General features: G+C 36.9%; 1 protein-coding gene across 4 annotated transcripts in view; it reads left to right on the top strand.

Annotated features, from left to right (window-relative positions):
- atg5 (autophagy related 5) overlaps nucleotides 1-15,367 on the top strand; it is a 43,201-nt gene extending 27,834 nt beyond the window's left edge. For all 4 annotated transcript variants that reach the window (XM_023330364.1, XM_023330367.1, XM_023330366.1 and 1 more), the window contains exon 8: nucleotides 14,890-15,367. In XM_023330364.1, the coding sequence (XP_023186132.1) occupies nucleotides 14,890-15,026 (137 nt within the window). In that variant the 3' untranslated portion in view covers nucleotides 15,027-15,367. The remainder of the gene's footprint in view (nucleotides 1-14,889) is intronic.
- The last annotated feature ends 3,619 nt before the right edge of the window (nucleotides 15,368-18,986 follow it).

Genomic DNA, 18,986 nt, shown 5'->3' with positions numbered 1-18,986 from the left:
AACATTTAGAGTCGAAGAGTGTTAAGTTTGATGTGGATGAAAATCTAACAATAACTTCACTGAAAATATGAAAGCAATGTGGAGTTAAGTACAACACATTCTTCTTTATCGCCATCTAAAACTGACATTTTTTTAATAATTGTGTGTATCTTTTCAGTTAGTTCACATGCCGGACAATGATTGCTTTGTTTTGTCCGATATGCTGCTGGGGTGCAGCAATATATTAAATTTACATGTCAATAACGAGTTCAAGAGTCAAGTTTCATGATACCATGATATTGTTGTTGAATAATCTGAGGAAATATGAATGCATCACATTTTCCTCACCCTTATCTCATTCTCCTTGAGCTTTAGCACACTGGTTTATACAATTTATTTCAGGTGCAAACATAAGGCAGACCATCCAAATGCTGTAATACGTTGTTGGAAACCAGAGTTAGACTGCATAGCACATTAAATATAGGGAGTCATACTTAAACTATTTTCCTTTCCACCTCAATCTTACATTTATTTTGCCAGATGAGGTCACACAACAGAAGGTAGATACTGCTCTGAGAGAGACGTAACCTGTAAAAGAAATATGGTGGCGTATTAATATGGCATGTTTTGTAATCTCATGAAACCGCTTTAATATGTAGCATAAAAAAATTAAGTACTAACACGGAGGCTTGTCATAACATGTTTTGCTGAATGATAAACTGTTTCAGAAATTATCTTGAAATATAACACTATGATAATAGTAATGCAAGTTCCCTCTCTCGAAAACCAACTTGTATTTTGTAGAGAACACTTAACACTGAAACTTGAAGATATTTGAAATATCCAAAATAAAACACAACAATCAAAAACAATAAATGGAAATAAATAAATTAAATTGATTGTCTCTGAACCAAAATATATTAATCAGAATGGATATGATCAAACTAATAATAAAGTGTTTATTATACGACAGATTTACTTACACGTTACCTAGCACTAGAATGGCTAGAGTTAGTCCACTTTGACGTATACCTATATCGGCTTCGATAGTCCAACTGGCCTGAAGGATTTTCTCTAGCAGGTGCTTTTGTTCTGTAAATAGGGCCATTACCTTATCAGTACCCTGGTAATGGCCTCAACGCATCTCACAGTTGCACAATAGACTTAGACTTCGACTTCGACTTAGACTGACTTTGTTGTCATTTTCAATGCACAGGGTGTATAAAGAACGAAATTTCGTTGCATACGGCTCAGGATAATGTTTGAAGTTCCAATGTTGTGAGTAAAATAAAAGTCTGATGGCAAGTAGGAAAAAGCTGTTTCGGAACCAGGTGGGCCTGCACCGGATGCTGCAGAACCTCTTTCCAGAGGGCAGCAGGGAGAACAGTCCATGGTGGGGGTGTGAGGGGTCACTGATGATGTTTCGGCCTCAGGACACGCATCCTGCATCGATGGTTGACCTGACACTTCGCCCTTTTGCCTGAGCTGGGTGTGGAAGGTTGTTGCCGAAGCAGTTTCTCCTTGTGTGCCTTCTTCTCACTCACATGAGAGTTACCGAACTCTTTTGCAAGCTCAACCAGGAAGTCCACCCGTCTCTCCTGCACCCCAATGCATGCCTGATAAAGCACATGTGCATTCAGTGCTGCCATGTCAATCATGTTTGCCAGGTTTGCTGACCAGCTGTCACATAGTGATGGAACCTTGGTCACCCCCCGCAAGATTATGACTGAAATAAATGCCATTAGTTCTTGTGAACTAAATAGGTGAAGCAGTCACCTATTTATCCTCCACAGCACAAAAGGCTGCATGCAAATTTGCATGTGCAAAGTCTCCCAGATTTCTTTTGCTTACACTTTTTGCATGATTTTTTTGAGGTGGATCAACACAATTAATTTGGTTAGTTTATTTCTAAACTGTCATGTTATACCCTCTTAGCTTTATTTCAAAGAGAAACATTACTAATTTCTTTTAGGAAAACCTTTGCATATTTTTTGAAACAGATTCTATGTTTTGCAAACTCTATGTACATTTGGCAAAATGACCTGGATAATGCAGCACAACATCATGGATCAGCTGCAAAAGGTCACATCTCTCCAAAAACACTTCATGTATGCTTCAAAACTAAACTGAAGAGCACTACCTACAGGAGACCTGATCTCCTGCAGGTATCATAGATACCCACCCCCAACATGGACTATTCACATTCCTACCTTCTGGCCTGACGGTCAACGACCACATTTACAATTGAAGAAGGGATGCTAATTTGAGCCATCAGAGTCGTCAGGGTGGACTCCGGCCTATTGGCCCTGCTGAGCCGATATGGGAAGGACTCGAAAACTGTATCATCCTAGTGCTAGTGGTATTAGTAGATCTTTGGACATCTTTAGAACGCCGGAATCCAGTGATTCCTCTTTTTTTTTTCTCCACTTTCGGTTCAACTTGTTTTTCCCAAATAAACTATCCAGGTTTTAAAATTTTTTTAAAAGTTTTAAATCTATTTATTAAAACAATAGACAGTTACCCTGAGTGATTTGAATATATTTGTTTTTACTGTAATTTTATTGATCTGCATAAAACACACAAATGGTAGTAATTGATCCGTACCTGTAGTTTCCTGGTTTCTAATTATATTTGGACAGCAGATGGAGCTTTTAAGTTCTGTGGGTTTGTGGTGTACCTTGGAGTTGCAGCTGTAAGGGAGGAGAGCTGATGATGAAAGAAGAGATGAGAGGAAAGGGATAGAGAAAGGCCAAACAGCAGTCAAAACAGAGAGTGTCTGCAAAAGAAGAGAGGGGAAGTAGATAAAGAGACAATAGTATGTTGGGAGTACAGACCCGCAGGAGACTCACCTGCACAGAGGCGACAACCATTAACACCGCCTTCTCTTGTCTGTCTGCCTACCTGTCTGTCTAATAGCCACTGTCTTTGTGTCTCCATCCAGCATCTCTTTGCTTATTTCTCACACTCACTTTCATATCCAGAACTGAAAAACCTGGCCGGATTGTAAGATTTTTACTCAGTTATATCAGCTTCTCATCACCAGAAAATATTTTATTTGGTTAAATACAGCAATAATACCTACATAATAGATTTTGTAGAAGTGGGAGGTGTGTGGCTCAGTTGGTAGAGCAGTTGGACTCATCAATGAAGCCGTCTTGTTGTCAGTTCTCAGATTACATGTGAGATTACTGTTGAATGAAAGGCCACCAGTTCCAAAAGCGCTCCTTAAAAACGGCAAGAAAATGTGTCTTGAGCTTGTGTCACTAAAAACATTCTGTCCTGTGTTGCTACATATCTGATGGTCACCTTCTTGGTTCATTGCTCACTTAAGTTTGATTGATGTTTTATTTTTTTTATTTATTTATTTTCAGGATAGCATATATTAATGAACGCATAATGTTGTAATTGTTGTATCATAGTGCTTGACACCAAGCACCTTGAGCCTTTGAATACCACAAAGCCATTGATGTACAGATGAACCCCTCTATCATCTTTTCAATTTTCTCTGTAATCAAGTTACATGCTTAGCCATGCTAGAGTGGAGTTCAGATCCTAGAGTCACAGGAGGGTTTGGTAATCAGGATTAGTGATGATTTTGTTATTGATGTCACAGAAGAAGATATCAGTTGCAGGTTTTTGTGTTAAGTGATTTGTACACAGTTTTTCCTTGTAGAATTTGTAGTGAACCTGTAGTCGAGTGTTCCGATAATTTGGATAATTGCTACTTTCACTTCTTACTATTGAATCACTTTTCCACGGAGGCATTTTCCTAACAAACACAACATTCACTTTAATGGGAGCAGTGGAATCAATAACATCTGACATTTTAAAATTTAAGTTATCTACCAACTCATCTACAGAGTGGCATGCTAAAAGGGAGATGGGAGATTAAACTTGATTGACGGTTTCATAGACCGTACTTGCACTGACATTTATAAATTCAGGCCGGATTAACAACCCCCAGTTTCCATTGCGAAAAAGATTTACAAATGGGGATTGCGGTTTGCAACACTGTTTATAAACACAGAAAGTAAGTTAAGGACGAAACTAAATATTATACAACCAATATTAGTGTATTTGTTTCCATGGATGTCATTGTTTGGCTCTGTGGGAACAGTGTGGATCCTTGCATTTTTAGATAAAAGGCTAAATTAAACAGGTTGTTGTGTAAAGATCATTATTTTTGAGCAATGTATTTACTTCAAGATCCTTTGTGAAACAGATACAATACTAGAATTCATCTTCTCATAACATATTTCAATGGTTTCATAGAAACAAGTGGGTTTTTTTGTTGTTGTTGTTGTTTTTTTTCTGCAACTAAAGTGTTTTTATTGTACAATGCTTAGGCTTGGATTCCGGTCTGTAGTAAAAGCTGTTTAGTTTAGGCTTTAGGCAACAAACCAGCCAACGCTTGAGATGGTCTCTAAACAGTAACATCTGCTAAACACTATGATCTTCATGAAGGATATTTTTAACCATGTGATGGATGGTTTTACGGCCCCTGATTTGTTTCAGTCCTGTTGCTCTTTATATATTTAATTGGGACTGAATTGCTAAATTTTTATCTAGCGTGAATATTTCCTGGAAAGAAAAATAGCATCTTACTATTTTTTTTTCTACTTGTTTTTTTTTTTTTTTACCTTGATCTAACTTGTTTTTCTTCTTTGATCCTATATCTCTGTCTCAGGTGTAGTCTTCAACATCTTCTGTCTGCTGTGGATGCCTTTTATGTCTTTGAGTTTAAATCTCAGCTTTCTTTTCTCTCCTCCCTCCAGAGAAGTCTGCCAGCCTGCCTGGTTGATCAAGGTGAAAGTGGCCCTTTTGTCTAAAGACGTTTGTTTGGTTTCCTCCTCTTCCTCGGGTGGTAGATAGGTTGGATGATAGCCAAGGATTATGGTGGCGTGTTTAGATTAGAGAACCCAGGGAAGTGTGTTCAGAGACTTTGTAGAGCGGTGGCGTTTTAAGGGAGTGGTTAGCAGGTATTGTTCATAAGTTCAGAGAGCTTCTTTTTACTTTTTTTTTTATCTCCATCACCCTAACATATAACAGTCTGGGGTGCTCTACATCTCTGTGATCTTTCAAACATGAAATAACAACCCTTTCTTTCAAACACACTCCCTCCCTGTTATGTCTGAGAGAGGATTTCTATTGACCCCTCTGGGACCCAGAAACCAGTTGCAGCAAACAAATAGGGGTGGCTTGCATTAAGAGCTGAAACGACAGGGGATTCCCAAATCTTTTGAAAGCCATGGACGAAAGTCTGTGTTGCCATGAGGCTACCCCCGCGCCGCTTGAACCAAACTCAAAACATTGCGTTCCTGTAAGCAGTGGTCAGCTCTGACGTGTGTTCATACTGTCTCATACTGTCTCATGTATTTTGTTTTTCTGAATGCAGGTGTGTTATTGAGCAAGATTTTGGCAGAACATTTTGGGTTTACTGCAAAAATCAGTCTAGAGGGCAGTACTTCCCACATGTTAAATGGCTGACAGATAATTCTCGTAAGCAAGGTGTCTGTTTACTTTAAAGGTGACTTTTCTTTTTTTTTTTTTTTTTTGGGGAGTTGTGCCTAGTGTTGAAAAACCCTGCATTGATATCTGTCTGTGAATAATCAAAGGAAACCCCCACATTATCATAATCCCCCCACAACTCCACCCTGGCCCCTCCTTTTCAGCCGGGTGACAAATCCACACCGTTTCCCACCCACGTTCCTCCGCCTCATTCCCATGTGTGGCACTGCCCACGCATGAATCTCATGCCCCTTCACAGAGCCTGCCTTGGCAGCCAATACAGCTGTGCTTATCAAACACTATGTCTCAATTCAGAGGCTGCAGGGGGAAGTGCAGGTTTCAGTGGCTGTTTTGATACAGATGATAGTGGGTTATGGTTCGTATGTGGAGGCGTTTGAGATGTGCGACAGGGGAATTCAGAATGGCTCGAAAGCCTGCTTGATGACGCTATCTATTGTTGACTGAGATGAGCTCTGCTTTAATCTTTCTGCTTTCTAACTCTAGTCACAACAGAATGGCTAAAAAATTAAACAATTAGACTATTGGAAAGACATATCAAAATACCATCAAGACTGAGAAACCCTTCTGTAGAGAGACCATAATCTATACTTATTAGGTCAGTGAAATCTTCTACAGGATCTTTAGAAATATTCTTTTGTGGCAAGTCCATATGAAAATGTTATGGATCTGAATCTTCTATTTTCTCCACTATTGACAGATTTTGTTTTATTGTCACTGCTAGCCAAATTTGAGTTGTTTTGCCCTTTAAAGATTTGTTTGAAATGATTTAGCCAGATGTGAAAATATATTTGCCCCCCTTTTTAAATTTACCTTACTTTTTTGGTTCAGTTTTACAACTTACTGCCAGACCTGTTTATTGTCATTACTGCAGAAAGAAGAAACCACCTAAATAAAATCAATTATGTAAAGTAGTTTAAACCAGTGTTTCCCAATCCTGGCCCTTAAGGCACACTGCCCTGTGTGTTTTAGGTAATTCCCTGCTGTAGGCCACCTTATGTCAATTGATGGCTGATTAACAAGCTTTTACTGAACTGCAATAATCTGAATGAGATGTTTTTAAAGCAGGGAAACATATAAATTACTGGTCTTAAAGATCTTGTAAAGCAAAACATTAGGCCTAGAGCTAAAAATATGCCAGAACAGATGAGAAGTAAAGTCGTTGACATACATCAGTCCGTAAAAGGTTGCACAACCATTTCTGAGACTTTGGGACCATAGTGTGAACCTTACCAGGAATTGCTTGCCAAATGTACCTGGAAAGAGCAGTAGTGACTTATACATAACGTCACAAAAGGATCTAAAGCACTGCATGCCTCATTGCCTCACTTGATGTTGATAATCAAGTGAGGCATCACTTGATGTTGTTCATTGCCTCAACATCAAGTGAGGCAATGAGGTTCACAATTCAACAAAAAAAAGGCACTGAGCAAAATGCCATCTATGGGTGAGTCCCTAATAGAAAACCACTGCTGACCACAAAGCGCACAAAGATCTATTTCATATCTTCCAAAGAAATGTCTTTATGATTCTCATGACTTTTGTCAAGATATTCTGTGGACCTATGAGACAAAAGTGGAGCTTTTTGGAATGTGTATATTACATGAGGTATCAAACAAGTACAGCATGTCAGAAAAAGACATGCTGTACTGGAACATGGTGGTGGAGCTTTGATGGTCTCGGGCTGCTATGCCTCTTCAAGAACTGGAGGGTTTGCTATAATTGTCTTCCCACCCTCCAAAGGAAAAAAAAACCACAAGATTAAATTTTAATAAATGCAATCTTGTATTTGAAACTGCTTTTGTAGTTACTTATTATCACTCTGTGGTATATAAAAAAGGTGTGTCAAAAAATAGCAAAGAACAGTAGAAGTCTTTTGGGGAGGAAATACATTTTCATGTATTGCACTCCATCAATAGTATGTTTACTTATTCATTCGTTGATAGGAAAAAATAGCTTTCACTTGCTTCTTGCAGCATCATAAATGTGTGTTTATTTACCCATTAGTTAGTGGATTCTTATGTCAGCCTGTGAGTCCAAACTGCTGCCAGTTATACGGTCAGACACAGTTTGGTGAAAACTTGCGGTCTTTGTAAATGACATTTGGCTGTGCTTAGCTGAAAGAACATGCCGTCTTGGCCAACAGTAGAGTACCACTTAACCACAGGGTGTGTGTATGTGTCAGCAAAAAGCCATTTTTTTATACATGGGCATCTTTCCATTGAAATACTGTTATCAAAAATGTTGTTGTGGCTTGGAGGAAGCCCACTAATTACATTACAACTGCTGTAGCCTTCTTTTTCAGTTTTATTAAAACCTTGTGCTAATTTTCGGCCTATTTTGCTTTGCCTTGCTGAAGTTTTGGTGGACTTGACTGACTGAAAGCAATATTTACTTGTAGGACTTCTTGTTTGTCCAAATACTGAACATGCAGAATCAGAATTTAAGTTTTTCAGGATTTTTTTTCAGAGCTTATTTCTGGCAAGTGATAATAACCAGTTGACGGTACCTTTGAAAGAGTGTATTGTAGTTCACAAAACAATAAGAAACCGTGTGTATCATTGGTTCCTCTTATGTGTTCTTCTTTAACAAGGTTTCATAAGCCCGATAAACTGTTTTGGTTTATTTGTAATAGAAGATACACATTATGTATAGCATAATGAAAACTTATTTTTTAAAAAGTTGTTCTCAAAAGAGTAACGATACTTGTAATAAACAAAACAAGTAAATAGGTTTATAATCCAAAACAATGCAGAATGGTTTAAATATAGACTTAAATGTATATTTACTATAGAAATACTTTTTAAAATGGATTCAAGCAAAGTTTTTCTTATTGTTAATGCCCCCTTCAGAGATTCCCAGAAAACGGTTATCAAACTGGGAAAACACCTGATTTTTAACATTCCTCAATATTGTATTGTGTCATGTTAACCTCATGGTTACATCTGCACTTTTCGACAGCATGAGGGGAAATTAAAGCCTCTGTATTTACTGTAATCACAGGCAATTTTGTTCTGCCCTTTAATGTAACACAGAGTAAGACTTGTTTTCCTGTTTACATTATGATCTCAGTTCTACTCATGAGTTATTAGCTGTCACTCTGAAGGAATTTAAACTTTTTTCCATAACATGTTTTGTTTACATTTTGAGGAGATATTCAACTAGTAGCTCCTGAAGTGTTTCAAATATACATATTACATGCAACTTGACCATCTTATTCCATGTAGTCACTTGTCACTATTGTGTAAATGTGACAACAGAAGTCTCTGAAATTTACTGTGCATCAACAGTAACATGCAGTATTGTGTTTTTTTGACATGCTTGTCAAAAATACTCAACATTCAATGCAACCCTTTTACTAAGTTTTGAGTTTATTTCCTCAATATTTAACTCAGTCAATATATAAAAGATTTTGAAATGCACTATCAGTGATTTTTGTGACTGATTTTAGATTTCTGGCATACAGAAATCTAAAATCAATTTTAGCTGCTCTTAGTGTCTCTTAAACAACTAAATTATAGCAAATGGTATTCAGGATATTTTTTGTACTTGCTAAAAGAATTTTAAAAAATGTATCTGTCTTCACAATGGCCTGTTCAGTCACTGTTCAATTCAGACAAATTGACCTGAGACATGCAGAAGGACAGGCTGTTTTTTTTGTTTTTCTTTTTGTTTTATTTGGGGTTTTTTTTTGTTGCTTTTTTTGGAAATGTACATTTCTGACAGACATTGCACCGAATGTTTCAACAAAATCATTTTTGAAAACATCTGCAACACCAAAAATCTTGATGGTAATTTGTTTTAAACATATTTGAAAGGTTGATCTAGTGGGATTTTGCAGAGTGTCTGGCCCGTTTGGACAATTACAGGATCACACTAGAATGCTAGAAAAGTTGGATAAGAGGTAAAATTTTTCAACTGGTGCAAATATTTTTGCAAAGGTCAAATATGTTTTTGGGTTGAAAAAGTTGCTGTTAGCACATTTCCTTTAGATTTAGTTGATCAGTTATTTAAATATTTATATTTTATGCTGAGTTGAACTCATAGGCCCAGATTTTTACCTGACCTGACCTGAACCTTCAGAGCCACATGAAGACAATTACAAAGTTGGCCTTCTATCACCTGAAGAGCATTTTTAGGATTAGGGGACTGATGTCTCAGTGAGATCTAGAGAAACTCATCCATGTGTTTATCTTTAGTTGCATCAATTACTGCAACAGCGTCTTCACAGGTCTGCCTAAAACAATCAGACAGCTGCAGCTGATCCAGAACGCTACTGCTCGTGTTTTCACTGAAACAAGGAAGTTAGAGCACATAACACCAGTTTTAAAGTCACTTCACTGGCTCCCTGTAGCTCAGAGAATAAACTCTAAAATACTGTTGATAGTTTATAAGTCACTGAATAGCTTAGCACCACAATACATTAAAGGTCTGCTGTCATCATAGCAACCTTCCCAACCTCTTAGGTCTTCTGGTTCTGGTCCGCTCTGCATTCCCAGAACCAAACATTTAGAAGCAGCATTCAGCTTCTATGTACCAGAAATCTGTAACAAACTACCAGAAAACTGACAAGCAGCTAAAACATTGATTTCCTTTAAATTTAGACTAAAAACCCACCTGTTTAAGTTGCTTTTGGACATAATCATGAAACAATCAATAATCTGATGTGTAATGTTGACTTTGTGTTCTATGACTTTGTATTTTTGTGTTTTTATGATGTAAAGCACTTTGAAATGCATTGTTGTTGGAAGGTGCGATGCAAATAAAACTTGATTTGATTTGATAGTGGTAATGGCTTTAAACCCTTGGTGCGACCTTCTTGGCTGCTTGACTGAAAACACTCTTCAGTTGCAAAGTCACCTTTACCTTCCCCAAATTTCACAAATATTTAGATTCACGACTGAACACGCCTCAACTGTTCTGATGGTGCAGGCTTTAATTTTGCAATCTTGAACTTGGATGAATCTTTTTTTTTTCCCAGCATTTTTCTCATGTTTCAAGAACAGTCTAAAGTGGTTTTACTGTGAGTGTGAGTCTGAGTAATTCATATGGAGGTGGTTATTGGGATGACATATGGGAATATATGTTTGACTGAAAATGTTGTGTAAGATGTTGTGGGTGTTGCATACACTAGATTTCCCCCATTTCTCATAGTGAGACTGTAATACACCTACTCCGCCTACATCTTGTCAAGGCCTGAATGTAAGTGAAGAGTATGAAACGCCTGCCAGAAAGTCTCTGTGTGTGTGTGTGTGCGAACCAGAGAAAGTGTCTTCTCACCTTTTATCAGTGAAGCAGGATCACACCTTTTACTTTCTGTGCTTTCTGTCCACCTTCACTCCACAGTGTCTCAGCATTTTGCTCATTTTACAAGCTTTTCTTCACCTTAATGAGCTCATTTTTATTTATTTCCTGTTCTTTTCAAGTCTACAAAGTTTTTCAGTAACATTAGCCCACTTAAAAACAGTATTTTACTTATATATGTGAATAAGTAGAATACTTATTAACACAATTTATCTAAATTATACTTGTAATTTAGATCAAATTTAAACAGTATTTTCATCCAAGTCACTTTTAGTCAGATCACAGGGTAACGCAGAAACACACAGGACAAACAACCACACACACAAACACCCATACTCACACTCATAATGGTAGATTAAATAGCTCAGTTAATGTAACAGTCTTTTTTCTTTTTTTTTTTGGTTGTTTTGTATTTACTGTGGGAGGAAGTCAGAGTACACATGCATGGAGAGAACATTAGAACTTCATGCAGAAAGACCTCTGGCTGGGATTTGAACCCAGGAACTTTTTTGCTGCGAGGCAAAATGACTACCAGCTGTGGCACCTTGCAGCCTAAAAGAGCTAATATAAATCAATAGATCCTTTATTATTTTTCATGCTTGTATTCTGATTTCACAAGTACTTTATATTTTCAAGTGTCCAAGTTATGTGTTGCTGCTACAAAGGTTTTCATAAAGCAAAAAGCAAGCACTTCTGGCGAAGGGAAAAATCTTAACGTGACTGTTGAAAGAAAGTACTGCAGCCATTGTTTTCAGTAGGATTATCATTATGCAAACGCAAAATCAAATCCATAATTTTGCTTCAACATACAAGTTGTAATTTACACTTTTGCTGAAAATATTTGTTCCAAATAAGACTTTACAGTTCTTAATGAGTTTTACTGTTGGCACAATGCTCCATCCGCACTGTACCACCTTTTTGTTTTGCAACATCTTTATGGTTGCAGCTTGGTGGTTAACGTCTTGCCACTACCACCAACAGCTCAACTCTTGTCTGCATGATTTTTTTTGTTGTTTAGGCATGCTGCAGAAATAATTTTTTTTATTTTAAAGAGTTGAATTATTTTATTCATGCATATCCTTTTTTCAGCAAAGATACTCAGTTTCTTTACATCTTGTACTCCTAAGCCTCTGATTTATCAAAATTGATATAGGATAGGAAAATCAGCTACCTTTATTATATTATGTTATTAACATAGCAAATTCTGCATAACACACATCGTTTCATTTCATTAGCCTAAATTTGGTATTTCTTAATTTACCCTCTTTCCATTGCATATGCAACCTTACTATATTTACCATATTTTCTGTACAGTATGATTGCATAATTTTGCATGAAAAACTTACAAATGCAGCGTAATTTTCGTATTACAGTGTCTACTGAGAGGTAATAAATTAAAAGAAATCCAAAATAGTGCAAACAGTAGTAGGATCTTTTGCTTTTTTTATTGCAGTTTCATTCAGAATATGTATTTCTGATACCCAAGAGTACTTGTTAGCTCATTTTCTGAGAGGAAAATCTAATAAGAGGTTGCATTGGACATTGCAAATGCAAAACTTGCATTGGACATTTGATGCAAGGTTTGTGCAGATTTCATCTTGTCAGTTTCCCAGCAGGTGTTGGGTGGAGCTATTTCTCAGACCGTCAGTTAACACACAGCCTCAACCGTCCTCTTGATATTACGTGGAACTGAAATGTCATGTACCCGGTGGGTTGTACTGCCAGTGCTTATGTATACGTATATATAGGTTATTATATTTATTGGTGTGTGTGTGTGCGTGCATTTGTGAGTGTTCAGGAGTCGTTGACGGGAAAGGGCCCTTTATTATTCGTCCTCGTCACGCACATGCGGTGTTTCACCTATAGCACAGAGATGAGATCCAGATGCTGCCAGACCATGTTTTACATCTAATTACTTACTTATTTTAAAGTATTACTTTCAAATTAAAATCTCACATAAATGTAAAAAGTATTTTTGCCTTTTGAGAAACTTTCTTGCTTGGCAGCTGTGTAAAACAATTTTAGCCTGTTTTTGTGATCCCATTTGCTGCAAAAATATTTGGTGTAATCACAAATAATTCTAGAGGTAAATTATTATTGGGAAGTAACAATAATTTTGCATTTTAAATTTTAAAGCAAAGTACATGCAAGAAATAAATTACATCACTTTAGCCACATAGCTGCATATTTTCACTGAAGATATGTAAAAATATCATTAGATTATTTCAAATATTTTTTTTAATGTCGATACTCAAATTGAGAACACTAATAGCCCTTCTAATATAAAATATTCATAAACTTATATTTAGATATTGCATTTTTTTGACATAATACCAGCTCTTCAGCTGTAAAATATTTGTTTTACATGATGTACAGTTAGTTAAGTTAATATAATGGAACGACAGTCTTTAAAATCTTGCAAAGTCTAAAGTTAGAAATGACAGCATTGAAAAAATGTGTTTCCTAGATTTGTGTATTTTTTGTCTGACACCAGACTCCTGCAGTGACTTAAAGCCTTTTACTTTCTATTATCTTTATGCTTTTTAATTACCAACTACTTGTGATGAAGAATAAAATTTGTTGAAAGGTTGTGAGAGATCATTGGGCTTCACAGGAAAAGCTCGAAGTATTCATACACCATTGCTCCGAGCACGTTTTTTTTTTTTTTTTACCCTTTCTCTCACATTTGCTTATTGTTACCTGCACAGTATGTGAAACAACATGTGAAAGCATAGGGCATTTGGTTAATCTTCTTAGATTTGGTCAAAATCTATTGGAAATTGGAAAAAAAAGCATGAGATTTTTATTTTTTTATTTTCCAACAGTTGTCAATTAAAGGTTTTCAGATGCCTGAATGTCCCTACAAGGTCAAATATCGTGTCTGCAAATTACACGTCTACAGTGGGTTCAGTAAAATCGTTTTTCGCAACAAACGTTTTCGGTCATGGCCTTTCAGTAGCGGGTGGTATCAGTTACAGAAGGCCAGCGCATCCGGACACAAGCCTCTGCTTGCATATCATACATTGTCAGAATGAAAGGTGAAAATTCAAATCCTGCTGCCAGTGCATTCAAAAGCAATCAACTGTCACTTTACTGTTCTTCATAACTGAAAGCACAGTCATAGTCACTTTGGTACTTTCTCTCTTCTTCCTCTGTCTCATCCACCACAGAAGTGGTATTACTGTCGTGTCTGATGTGGTCTGTCTCACCTCATGTAACCATTTCTTTTCTCTGCACAGTTCTTTCCTCAAGTTTTGTCTTTATCTTTTTTTAATCAGATCATCTTTTGTTTTTTTTCCCTTTACAAATCCTCCCTTCTTCCATTACTTGCACTCTTCTTTCCCTCTCACATCTTCTTAACTTACTGATTTTCTCCTCTGTCAATGGCTATTCATTTTCATGTTCTTTAATTTGTTTTTCTTTGCTTTATTCATCTTTTCCTCACTTTTTACATTTGTTTTCTACCTCTTCTTACTTCCAGTTTTGTAATGTGTTCAGTTTAGTCATTTTCTCCTTTCTGTTTATGTTAAAGAGTGCTGTATCCATCAGATCGTCGCCTATTAGCAGTTTAGTATTTGTGATTCACCTAATTGTGTGGAACGCAACTCCAAATCATTCCCATCAAATTCACTTCTTTGCAGATTTTTTTTCTATATAACATATCTAATAAACTGCACCTATAAGACAGAAGCTGAAATATCTAAGAGCAATGCTACTTGGAGAGACTGTCAATAGTATGTCATAGCATGATGGTACCACAACCATGCTTGACAGTTGTGTCGATCTTGGATGGGACACCCATTAACCATCTTAATTTTTTCTTCTGTCCAAATAAAGGAATATCCTATTCTCTCTTGGTCAAACAAATATGTTTTATGCTGACAAAAAGTAACTACCACCTGCAGTCAATCCACAACATTTAATTCACTTCAAATTCAAAATTATTTAATTTCCTTTTGGAAATTAATATGCTGTTCATTGGTGGATGATGCAAATATTTGTAAATATGTGAACTTCTCACTGGAGCTATCAATGAGCCTGAGTGTTTACAATGTGAATACCTTTCTTTTCTCCTTCCAGGTGAGCAAAAGCGCTATCAAGTCCTGATCCACGGCATCGAGCCGCTACTGGAAACTCCTCTGCAGTGGCTCAGCGAACACCTGAGCCATCCTGACAACTTCCTGCACATCTGTGTCGTCCCTGTGCCCACTGATTGAGGCCGCGCCTCTGCACCTTGTCATCCCAAGACTCATCAGCCAATCACCTGCCAGCTGGATAACCTCAGATATGGTAGAACTTCATTGTGGAATCTTGGAACTAACAGACATTAAAGGAGAAGAATCATATTATTAATCACAAATATGAACAAGATCTCCTTTATTTGGTTTCATTTCCATCTGGTCACTGCTACTACTCCTCTCTCAGAAATTTCACAAAGGATGAAAGGAACTTTTCTTGTTCGAGGAGCATCTCTTTAAGAAACAGGTGTCAAACTCCAGTCCTGAAGGGCCACTGCCATGCAACTTTTAGATGTGCCTCTGCTGCACCACACCTGAATAGAATAATTAGGTCATTAGCAGGACCCTGGAGAACTTATCCACACAAGAAGGAGGTAATTAAGCCTCTCTGTTCCAGTGTTTTGTACCTGTGGCACATCTAAAAACTGCAGGACAGCGGCCCTCGAGGACTGGAGTATGACACCCAAGCTTTAAGAGAAGCGATTGCTTCTTTTTTTCCCTGTTTTTCTGTTTCATATATTCTCCAAATAACCAAATATATACACTGGAGGTGAACATTTTTAAAATTTCCATTTTCCTTTTGATTTAAAAGACTGTCTTCGAGACAGGGATTCTGTTCTGGGCATTGAGGGGGAGGATGTGGTGTCAGGTTGTGCTGAAGTTGCCTTAGTTATTCACCGTCATGCATCATGACTTAGATGGTGTTGATAAGTTTACATCACAGTCTGAAAGTCACCTTTTTAAGAATACTAATAAAACTGTAATATTTCACCTAAATAAAAATATAATCTTGACCAGTGATTGGTTCTGGAAGTTTTACAGCATTCACAGGAATTTGGTTGGACCAAACTCTTCCTGCACCTGCTGAGTTCAACATCTAATTCTGAGCTATCCGAAGAGGCAACAAAATAACAAAAAACATCTAAATTGTTATGCTATAGCATTATTCCTAACTTAACATTAAGATGTTAATTTAACTTTTAAAAATATATATTTAAATTGTTCTTCATGTTCAGCTGCAAATTTGAAATTTATAAACCTGCCATTATTAAACCAAAAGGTTAAACTAAATCTGATTTGTTTTTTACCATGTCTGCAAAGATGGAAGGAGATGCAACATTTTCACATGGTGTCATCAGTCGTCAAGTGGTTAATGAGCTTCAATGATTATGTTTGGAGGTCTCTGGGAAAACAATCCACACATCTTAAATTGCAGGTGTTGATTTCTCGCCATCAGTACAACGTTCAGCTTGGTTTTATAGTCTGTTTTGTGAGACTTAGCCCAAACTTCTTCTATCCACAGCCAAGCTTAAATTGGCATCTGGTTTTGTTAAAACTTAAAGAGCTGAGCGTGAATGATGAGACTGTTAGCTTTAGGTGGGCAACTTTCTGGTACCATTTAATGCATATGTTTTATTTAACATATTTAGGTTGTAGACACACAACTATATCAATATCAAACAAAATGCTCAAGCCATTGGATTAGTCCACCAAACACTTTGCATCCTAGAAAAATAGGATGAAAATCAAACTGTTTTTGATTGCTTCATTACAAATTTTGCCTAAATACTTGCGTAGACAGAAAGCAATTTGATTTTGTTTCTGCCTTTTCAACTACATGTAGCTCTTGAGGATCTTATTTGCAGTTCAGTATTTGTTTTTTTTCTGTGAAATTTGCAGATTTTTTTTCTTGCTTATCTAAAATATTCAAATACAAGAAAATGGGGGGAAAAAAGTCGCAATTCAAGCATAGAGCAGTGCACTAGTCCTGTTGCTTTACACTGCTGCCAAGTTATCTGAAACTAGGCAGCCACTGCATGTTCCTCTTCATTACAAGAAAGACAAATTTGGCTTTGTGGTCATGTTAGTGATGCAAAGAATATCTATGCTTATGGGATGAAAACAAGAGGAGTGACACCCAACACTCATCCTACAATTGTCAAGCTAATAGTGAGGATACTAATGAAGCAGATGGTCCCAAAAACAAAATGTCAAAAAGAATTATTGTTGTGCACAATAAGCACTTTAAAACTATATTATTATACATGCATTAATTCTATATTTTATCTTAAATCAACTAAAATTGCTTAAAGTAAATGTTATAACATATCTGATTAAATTTAATTAACGATGAAACTGTTTACTTGGTCCCATTTTTTTCATCAGGTAATTGAAAGTGCGTTACAGAAAAATAAACAAAGGAATACTGGTAAAGTTTAAGCATCACTTAGAGACACATAAAACTACACAAAAGCTAACTTAAAACCTAGAAGTAGGTAAGAAATTATAAAAAAAAGCCTACTGAGCATTAATTGGAGAGCTGCAGCAAGCAATGTTTTCAGTTCTTTATGAAAATAGACAAACTTTTCTTAAATAAGAGCAATTAGATCTTGTATAGCATTTTTGTTTTAAATATAAACACTCTTAACATGGAAAGTTATTATTCTGAGAATGTCATAATGTTAAATTATTTTTGTGAAACAACCTGCACCTTTAAAAAGAAAAGTTCAATTACCTGCTGAATCATTTGATATAATACAATGTGAAAATGTCAAGCTTCTTTCTAAGTGTTTTTTTTTTCTGAAAATGTTGCACACTTATGTTTCAGGTTCTAATCTTGTTTCTGGAGATTTATTTTTTAAATCTATTTACATTAAAAAAAGCATTCTGGTACATCTTGAAGAGAAATATCTGCAACACTGAGGCTTAATGATTAGTGAAACATGAATTTTTATTCTGATTTTAGAGAAACTTTCCCTCTGCTTTCTCTTTTTGCTTTATTCATCTTTTAAAACACATCTCCCCCTCTCATGTGTTTTACTGCTGATACTCACCCTCCCTCTCGCTCTTCATCTCTTCTGGTTAATTATCTGCTGGCATCTACTCGCTGCTAATGAGACCGCTAAACTGTCCAGACAGGCCTGGGGCTGCTCTGTCACTGTGTGCGCTTTCAGGGAGTCGAACTCTGCAGTGTGAGTACGTGTACATAATTACAGACACCATTTATAGCCCCCTGCAGGTGTGTGAGTGCAGATTCAGATGTCTACACACACATAGACGCTTGTCTATTGTCACAATGCCAATCTGCTAATTTAAAGTGTATGTTGTGTGAGTGATGTCACACATCATGTCATCACTTCACTGCTGTTTCTGCCGCCAAGAATGATTGGACCGTGGTTTTTATGGTGTTGAGTCAAAAAGCCGCCACTCGGCGTGGGGTAATGTGTCTGTTTTTGTGTGTGAAAATGTGTTTTGTATACTATGCAATCTGGGGCCGGAGACGTAGTGATGAACTGTCTGACACACACTTTAATGGGATTTCCCGGCCCGTCATCCATCCCCCACACTGTACGGCACACCGAGGCAGAAGAGGCTCTGAAAATTAAAGCCGAGCAGGAGTGTGTTGCTTCGTGAGGGGCGGAGATGGAATGAGTTAAATTGCTTGCAGAAATTTATTTCCATGTCAGTTTGAGATGCTTTAGACCTGAATCAGAACTGATAGCATCATTCCTCCTCATTCTGTCCAGATCGTCTAGACAAGTTCTGACCAGGTTTAGTTGTAAATATTTTTAAAAAGAGCCCAAAATCTTTACCTGAAGCAGTCGTAGAAGTTTATTATAGCCAAAACACACAGTTTCACGTTCCTTGTAAGTCAACACCTGGGTTACGATCCCCCATCATGGTGGTTTCAAATGTCTAAGAGCCATTGCACACCTGAAAGTCTTAACTAAGGTTCATGGTTTTTGTTTAATTGTGAATATTTGATCCAGTTGGTTTGTACTTCCCACAAGAATGTGATACTCGTACTGTTACTAATGGCATAGCTATTTTGGCAAAAATTTACCTTAATTTTAATATCATTAGATCGGTCACAAAAAAAATGTTGCTGGATGATAAATTGATCCAGTAACTATTCCGGTAAACAATAGTAATGCTGTT

Source organism: Xiphophorus maculatus, chromosome 3 (genome assembly GCF_002775205.1).
Source record: "Xiphophorus maculatus strain JP 163 A chromosome 3, X_maculatus-5.0-male, whole genome shotgun sequence".
In the NCBI taxonomy this organism is placed as follows: domain Eukaryota; kingdom Metazoa; phylum Chordata; class Actinopteri; order Cyprinodontiformes; family Poeciliidae; genus Xiphophorus; species Xiphophorus maculatus.
Note: the sequence above shows the minus strand (reverse complement) of the source record. Positions and strands in the feature narration are given on the sequence as shown.